The sequence below is a fragment of the Magnolia sinica genome, chromosome 3, assembly GCF_029962835.1.
Source record: "Magnolia sinica isolate HGM2019 chromosome 3, MsV1, whole genome shotgun sequence".
NCBI lineage: Eukaryota > Viridiplantae > Streptophyta > Magnoliopsida > Magnoliales > Magnoliaceae > Magnolia > Magnolia sinica.
The window spans coordinates 9,407,762-9,416,814 of record NC_080575.1 but is presented as its reverse complement, the minus strand read 5'-3'; the positions used below and the strand labels follow the sequence as shown (position 1 = coordinate 9,416,814).

General features: G+C 39.3%; 1 protein-coding gene across 1 annotated transcript; it reads right to left on the bottom strand.

Moving 5' to 3' along the window:
- Positions 1–8,293: 8,293 nt before the first annotated feature.
- Positions 8,294–8,797, bottom strand: LOC131239469 (uncharacterized). Its single transcript, XM_058237187.1, has one exon. It carries the CDS (start codon positions 8,688–8,690, stop codon positions 8,481–8,483), a length of 210 nt encoding a protein of 69 aa, XP_058093170.1. The 5' UTR covers positions 8,691–8,797; the 3' UTR covers positions 8,294–8,480.
- Positions 8,798–9,053: the final 256 nt, after the last annotated feature.

The window sequence follows — 9,053 nt, the reverse complement described above, 5'->3', positions numbered from 1 at the left end:
CACTAACTAGCTACTTACAAAAGAGCCTCTGCTCGGGTAGATTCCTCTCTTTTTTAACCTCACAGAGTCAACAACTATGACTCCATGCAACGAATATTTCATTGTTGTTACTGTCCATCACTTTTATTTTGATAGCTGCTATATCACTAGTCATGAATACAATCTTATCATTCATCTAACTTCATCAGCCCTGAGTACATTCTTACCATTGAACCAACTAACGACAAAGCCTGGTGGGCATATTGTATCCACAACACAAAGAAGATAGATTATTTTGTCATGATTAAACATATGAAAACTAAAATGGGAACCTTCATGTAATTGTATTCACCATACTTCAACGTCAAATCATTGCTACATGTTTCCTAACACATGCACCGTTGATTTATATATATGTTAGGGGTTGTCTTAATAGGAAGATACAAATATACGATCAATGGAATTTTATCAATTGAATATGGAGGAGAAATGTCCAAATCCTGAACGGTTATGAAATCTTAATTTGGGAAGATTATGAGGCATTCTCAATTCATGATTAAGCATCTTAACCGACGATTTGTTCATCAAATAATGAATCCCATAGGTGCAGAAGTCTACGAATCAGAAAATTGAGCAAGATATCATAGTTCATCAGGTGCAATTATAACCGCACACATGAACACCAATCCCAAATATCCAAAACTAGCCTCCATTGAGAATGGAGCATAGGTTGAAAATTCCATTGATCGAACAATCATCTATTGCATTCAGACAACTAACTATTTTCTTTCTGGCCATTCATTTGATGGCCAACGATTAGACCACTAAAACAAACAATCAATTTGATTTTCAATTACATTAGCCTCGCCACCTCATGGCATTGCTATTTTGAGACACCTTGTCTCCAAGCCCCACACATCATCGTAGCACTTGTGCATTTGATTCCCTTAGCACAAACCTTTGATTTTTTTTATGTCACCCATTTATCAAATGCATATATATATATATATATATATATATATATATATATATATATATATATATGCATTTGATAAATGGTTGACATAAATATATCCATTTATCAAATGCATATTGACTAAACTTGAACTCCATGGATTAAAGTGGTTTATTTAAGTGCATCCAAGATCTTTGCCGCGATAAAGCTCATAAACCTATCAACCAAACTTTTAGGCTAAGAAAAATAAATTATGGAAACCATCATAAGAATCGATTGGATCTAACACACATGTTCAAAGCTAGCACATGACTACATGAAACAATAAGCTCTTGTTATTGTGCCCACAATTATAGGTACAAAAGATATAATGTGAGCAGTCTATAAAGAAACAATGATAGGTGGGCCCATGGTTTGATAGACTTGGCCATCGATCGATCAAGTTCGATATAGCATACCTCCTATATTCCTTATGCGCACTCGTTATCATAAAGGTTAGCCACATCCATGACCGGTCCACCTTATAACTTAATTTTTAGGTCACTGTAAATACAAAGAACGACCCACTAATGAACTACTTATACTAAAAACATGTGTGGAGTGACACCTTAGTGTGCAACCGTGCATCCTACTGCATTTCTAAAGATCAACATCAATATAGTTATTCATTTTATGCACATTAATCACACAAAAGTCTTAACTCCATAACATGCACGTAAACAAAATGACATGTTTTGTTTAACTCCTAACAATATGGTGGGCCTCATATTTTCATAATCTAGAACATGCACTCTTGTACGACCCACTACTATTAGTGGCTGTCAGGTATCTTTCCAAAATCCTCCATCCGAATTTCTTAGAGAAAGTGGACAATAAACCATCCACTTGCAAGTCATAAGTTGGACATGTAAGATTGTCCGATAAGGGAATACTTTGGTAACACACATTATACATGGTCTGGCACATTAGCTTAATAGTCTTGATCATCAAAAGTTGGGCTTGAATTAGATTGTCCAAAAACCTATAACATATAGAATTATAGAGTGCATGCTTATAAACCATGGTGCGCTGCTAAAGTAGTAAAAGGTTGCCTGAGATAACAAATTTGAACAAACCTACTAGCGGTTAGGATAAATGATTCCAACCGTCCATTTTATTCCCATTGATCAAGTGGTCAGATCGTCCATTCACTATTAGTTCTTCCCATTTACACGACAGTGAGACCTATATTCAATGGTTGAATTGAAATAAGCAAATACATGCGAACACGCTTAAGAGATGGACGCCTGCCAAAGAATGGTGAATCGCATGCATACATGTGAACACGTCGATTCCTCCCAAAGCCAACAATGGGCCACTTATAATTTTTCCTTTTTTAATTTTTTATTTTCAAGGCTGGGAACCAACCGTCATTTGAGGGTCACTCTTCGCCATACTCATCCTGTATGGGTTACAATCATTTGTAGTCTTAACCCAAACGATAAAAATACTTAATCATACTTTGAAAGTAAAATTAGACTTTTCTAATATATATATATATATATATATATATATATATATATATATATATATTCACTTAAAAATCAGACAAAAATAAGTCTATTTATAAACATTGTGAAGACACCTTGAAAGGTGTAGGGAAAAGCTTTCAAAAAAAAGCAGTGACTATTCAGTGTAAACTCAATTGATGCGACATTGAGTATGAGATAAAAGAAGACTCCCCTTTCCAAAATAAAAATATAAAAGGATGACCTTTCAAACTTGTGTGAAAAGACACGTAAATGTAAATTTTGAAATATCAATTTATTTTGAAAATAACTTAAAAATACAACAATTGGAAACCAAACCTGCGTATCTATTTTTCGGCTGATAAGTATGTTATTCACCAGCCACACTTATCTGATTAATAAGTAGAAACCAAAGATAAGTTACTTAAGAGGCATAAGTAGTTTATCTTACGTAACTTAGAATCCAAACGGGCCTAAATGTCAACCAATCTGCTAGTGAGAGAATAAAATAAGCTTAATCTTATTATTAAACAACTGTTACACAGATTTACGGGGTTTATTTTTAATTAATTTATGTCAGGTATCCAGTTTTAAGTATTCTTTTCTAGTGCCTGCGAATCGTTAGTCACTTAGGCAGAGTATGAGAGCTTTTTTTTTTTTTCTAAAACTCGAGTCGGGAAAGCATTATAATATGGCGGACGCGTACTAGAAGACGTGCTGACAGCTGTCTTCACGTAAAAGAGAGGAACGAGGCTTCCATGTACGGCTGTTATCCAAGCCCCATCCATTTTTCCAGCTTATTTGGGCATGAACAAAACCCGAGGCAGGTCCAAGTTTCTGGTGGACCGCACCAAAAGGAAACAGTGGTTATTGCCCGCCCACCACTTAAAACTTCTTGATTTATGTCATCCATAACTCGGTCTTACCTGTGATTGACCGTCCCTTCTGAGGAATGGATGGTCCATATTGATGGCACTAGAATAGTTGGATTATTAATCTAAATCATCTATCACGTGGGTCCTACTTTTGGTCGAACAACTTGGATCATGAGGTGTCACGATCTTTTGTTAGTCAATCGCTGGGTCCACTTAATGAGTGGTTTAGATGTAATCCATGTATCTAACCGAGTGGAAAAGCTTGTTGAATAAATGATAAGAGCTGAGGGGGACAATAAATGATGGGAACTAAGGACCACATTGGGACAGAATTTTCTGCAACTAGAGCTATCCCTGATTGAACGCGCCCAATGAGCGGTTCCGATCACCAAAAGCTGGGCCCATGTGAATCAGTTTTCCTCGCGGGCTACGATTTGAGTGCTCTCGAGGAATACCAAACTTCTCGCCATGTTTGTTGACCAACAGGGGCTGGCCGGTTTCATCTTTTCTCTCCAACGATGGGGACAGGTTCCTTGCTTAGAAAAGCTGCCAAGAGCCGAAAGCTCGATATGATTCTCCCTACACCTGTCGCACGTGTACAAGATCCGGTCCGTTGTGAAGTGATCAGATTCAACAGCTCAGAAAGCTGCAATACATCCCGATGAACAATTTCTGCACTACACGTGGCAGCTTTATTCGGATTAGGTGATACCCAGGCCACACGCAAGGCGGTGTGCAGTCCTTACCGTGGGGCCCACCTTGATGTATCTATTCTGTTTACAATGCGGCCATCCGTTTTTCCATACCGTTTTAGGAAGAAATCCAAATCTCAGGTGGATCGAAACAGTGGTGACTGAACGCCCCACCGTTAAAAAACTTCTTAGGGCGCACCTTAATGTTTACTTAGTGATTATTTGCCATCCAATCTGTAGATAAGCTCACGTAAGCCTGGATGAAGGGAAAAAACAAATATCAGTTTAATCCAAAGCTTTTGTGGCCCATTAATGGTCAATCAATTTGATAAGATGGATGGACGGTACCATACCGAAAGGACTTTGAAAGGTTTACAAAATGAATATAGAATTTCTAACCCTACAGGCCATCTACATTAGTACATGTACAAGGTGACAGTTACAGTTCATATGTAAAAATCAAAATTAATCAATCCCCGAATGTGGAAGAGAGAAAATTAAGAGATCGCAGAGATTTGAGCTTGGAGTGGCTGTACTATGAAGTGATTTTTGTTTACACGCTTCCAAGGGTTAGATGGAAATCCGGCTTCTGAACATTGAAGCTTGTCTTATGAAAGACGAAACCGAGCATTGCTAAATCCTCTGGTAAAGTGTCAGGATGATCTCATGGGAACTTTCCATGAGGTCGAGCTGTGTGGGGCCTACCTTGATGTGTATCAAACATCTACCCCATCAGTTAGATGCAACATCTACCCCATGGCCAAGGGCTTAAAAATCAAGTCAATCCATGACTTGGGTAGGCCACACCATATACAACAGTTGAGAGGAGTTACTCTCTCATTAAAAAATTTATAATCATTTGTTGGGCCCACAAAGATGTGGTTCACAAATCCAGCCCATCCATTGTGTGTACCCCACTTGGATGAGGGATCAGACCAAGTTTCAGCCGCATCCAAAGCACAAGTGGTCCCCGCCAAGTGCTTTATATATATAGGGAAATAGTTCCATGCCGTTGAGCTCATGGGAACTTCTTACAAAAGTTGACAGGAAACATTCATAATTATGTTTTGGGCCCACCAAGATGTCTTTCACAAATCCAGCCCATCCATTATATGTGTCCTACTTGGATGAATGGTTAGACCAAGTTTCATATGCATCCAAATTTCAAGTGGGCCCCACCAAGTGCTTTTATATGTTTTAGGCATGTCTTCGTATGATTTTAGATGGTATGGCCCACCTGAGTTCCGTGTACGGATGATTTTTGGGATACCCTATAAGTTAAAGGTAACCCATTAAATGCACAATGTTGATGTTCAACCTGGATCATGGTGGGGCCCACACAACTTGACCTCATGGGACATTCCCATGAGCTGGTCTGCACATAACCACTCCGCACAGAACCATTTCCCATATATATATATATATATATAGAGAGAGAGAGAGAGAAAGGGGGAGAGAGAGAGATGCTCACACACAATTAGCTGGACACTACATTCTTGTGCAACTAGCTAGGCATTTAATGATGAGAGAGAGGCCGCTTGCTTCACCTTATCTTTTTAAGGTGTAATGGAAAATCCACCTTGACTATCATGTATGTCTAACCCATGTTAGACTTAGGAATCAAAAATCAACTCAATTCATGGTTCAAGTGAACCGTACAATTGAAAATAGTGTGTGAAAAAAGCTTATCTTTTAAATTAATTCCTTTAATGAGGTACACTTAAATCAAGTATGACTCTAATTTTTGAGTTCTATGTCTAACCTTTGGTGTGGCATTTAATGATAGGAGTTGATTTAATTTACTCATAATTGTGAGTATTATAAAAATCATAGGTTGACATTTCTCCTTCTATTATTCTATTGGTGTGGCCTACCAGAATCAAAAGTCAGTTTGATATTCTGTACCAAGACGTATAATGAGATGACACATTTAACTATCAGACTAGATGTCACATGTACATCACAATGAACCCAAAAAAAATAAGGTTATACATTTTTTTTCAGCTGTTAAGTTTCTTTAGCTCCATTACAAGAAAAAAGTGCTTATTATATTTTTTGAAAGAACAAAAAAGAAAAAAAAAGAAAAAGAAAAGAATAAAAGTGGATTAAGTGCGGCCCCTTCCTCATGCATCACAGTTCGTCCCTGATCATGCAGCCCACATTGATGTAGGTATTGTATATCCACGCCGTCCATTGATTTTTTTAGCTCATTTTAGAACATTAATCTAAAAAATGAATCAGTTACAAATCTCAAGTGGTACACACCATAGGAAATAGTGGATAATGAACCCTTACCATTAAAATTTTCCTAAGGCTCACCATAATTTTTTACTTGCCAACTAACACAAAGATCTTGATGAAATAAATTAAAAATAAAAAACAAATTTCAGCTTGATTCAAAACTTTTGGCCTACAAAAACTTTTTAATGGCTAATCACCACAGTTTCTATGGTGTGGTCCATTTTTTGAATCATGTCCTATCATGGGCTGAAAATATGGATGTAGGGCATGGATTTACAATACCTATATCAAGGTTGGCCCCAAGGTTAGGGATGCACAGTACTACTTGAGGACAAGCTACACCTTATCCACTCCCACTTTTTTTCGAAGTACGCACCTTTTCTCTTGGAATTTGAAGAAGTTTAACAAATGGAGAAAAGGCTTACCTTGATTCTTGATATGGCCCACCGAATCATATATATAAGATCTACTCTGACCATCAGATGTGCAATCTCATTGTAGGTCCAGAGCCGAAATATAAAGCAGACTTGCAATCTCATTGTTAGTCTAGAGCCGAAATATAAAGCAAACTTGTAATTCAAGTGAGCCACACCAATGGAACATCCACCTTTGATTTTTACAAGACCCCAATTATAAATATGTAAAATCCATTCTAACCATTAGATGAGACAGAAAATTCTAGGTGTGAGACCAAAAAATAAGATCCTCAGGTGATTCAAGTGGGCCTCATCAAATAAATTATTTTTGAGGGTGAGATATTTTAGCACATTGTTTCCAACTATGCGGTACACCTGAACCACCAATGGGGTTGATTTTCAGTCCATAAGTCTAACATCGGGTGACACACATGATGGTCATGTGGATTTTACATTAACACCACAAAAAGGCCCACCCAAGCCATTAACCATTTTGTAACCATATTGAAAGAGCTGTTTAAATTAATCGAACTAATTGGACGGTCCAACTAGTTGTGTGTGAGCATCTCTCTCACTCTCTCTCTCTCTCCTGCGGATAAAACACAGACATCAGGGTAGGCCCACAAAACCTTTCCAGAACCGACCAGTATCCGAATCCATACCGGAGGTCACTACCGAATCCGACTCCGGTATAACACATACATCATGGTTGGTCCCACAGCTTTTCTTGCACCGACCAGCACCAACATCGATGCCGGGGGTCCCTAACGAATGCGGGTCCGGTCATGCTGTCCATTTCATAATAAACCAACCGTATTTATTACGTTGCGTAATGCAACCATACAAATCTGCTACGTCGTATAACCAAAAGCAGAAACTAAAAAAAAAAGAGTGTCGATATCAACCCCCTATAATTTCTCAATGTACCACCACACACACCAGAGGTTTGTTGATGTCCACACGCGTGGAACATGTGCCAAGATATAACACGAGTGCGGTATCTCAACCTTTCATCTGGCTGGAAACAATGCTTAATCTTGACCGCTTCACTCATTTAGTGGGCCAAAATCTTCAACTACCGGTTAAAATTTTTCCTAACCGTCCGTTTATTTGGATGCTGTGAATGGCCTGTTTTAAGCCAGATGGCACAACACCTGCCGTCAACAGTCGACACCGGACCGAATTGTGGGACCCAACGTGTAGGGTGCCCGTCACACCAAAAAAAAAAAACAGACCGATCTACATCTCCAGTGTGCCATACAACACAGGGAACAATGGAGAGAGTACGCTCACCGTATGATTGTATGTGTGGCCCACCGTATCTGCATATTCCATCCAATCCGTTCATCCGACGTGCCTCACCAGGATAAAAGGGATACTAAAAAATCAGCATCACCCAAAAACTCAGGCAGGCTCCATCGAGTGAACCCAAGAGGTCCAAGGCGTTATTTTACACTATTCCCTATGGTGTGGCCCATCTGAGCTCTTAATCGGGATGATGCTTGAGCCTTACGACGAAAATGAGGGAGGCGCACCTGATGGATGGATTGGATGTCAAATAAACAATACGGTGGGCTAAAACTGTACTGTTGTATTACCAAAACCAGAAAGAAAGGGGTGCGATAACAAAAAAAAGTGGGTCTATATATCAACAAACGTAAACTATTCCAACCATCCAACCGCGAGTTTCATCAAAACAACATAGCCCAAAACCCCCCAAAGAAAACCATATCACAAGGGAAAAAAATCAAATAACAAAAACATGAAGAGAGAGATAGAGAGAGCCGTTGGATTTTAAGATGGGTGCTTGTAATCTAGCCAGTGTAGATGTGGACACCGATAGCGATGAGGAAGATGGTGATGAGGCCGAAGAAGATGATCGTATGGACGAGGATCGATATCCCACTTGTTTGAAAGCCTCCAAACTCCACTATCCGATTCCTTCCTGGCAGCTGAAAGAGAAGGCCTGGTGACAGCAGCACGAACAGTACTACAGCTATCACAACAGGACCCCAATCTGCCATATCTCTCTGCTTTTCGTCTGTGGGTGAAGTTGAAGACGAGAAGGAGACGAGAAGGAGATTATTGTAGATGGGTTTTTGGAATGGAGGGAATAAAGAAAGGGGGAGAGATGGGAGAAGGTATCGAGAATAGAGTACTCTCGAAAAAGCTTTCATGAGCAGGAAGCATCTAGGGGAACGCGTTCTCCTTAGTACACGTGGCAGCATCTGGGGAGCGCGTTCTCCTTAGTAAACGTGGCTGATGTGTACTAAGGAGCATGTGAACTGATACGATATAGATGGTAGGACCGCGACGTTTGTGTGCTCATCAAGGGAGCGCGTGTAGAAGGGCGCCCTACCATGATGTAAGTGTGTGACATCCAATCC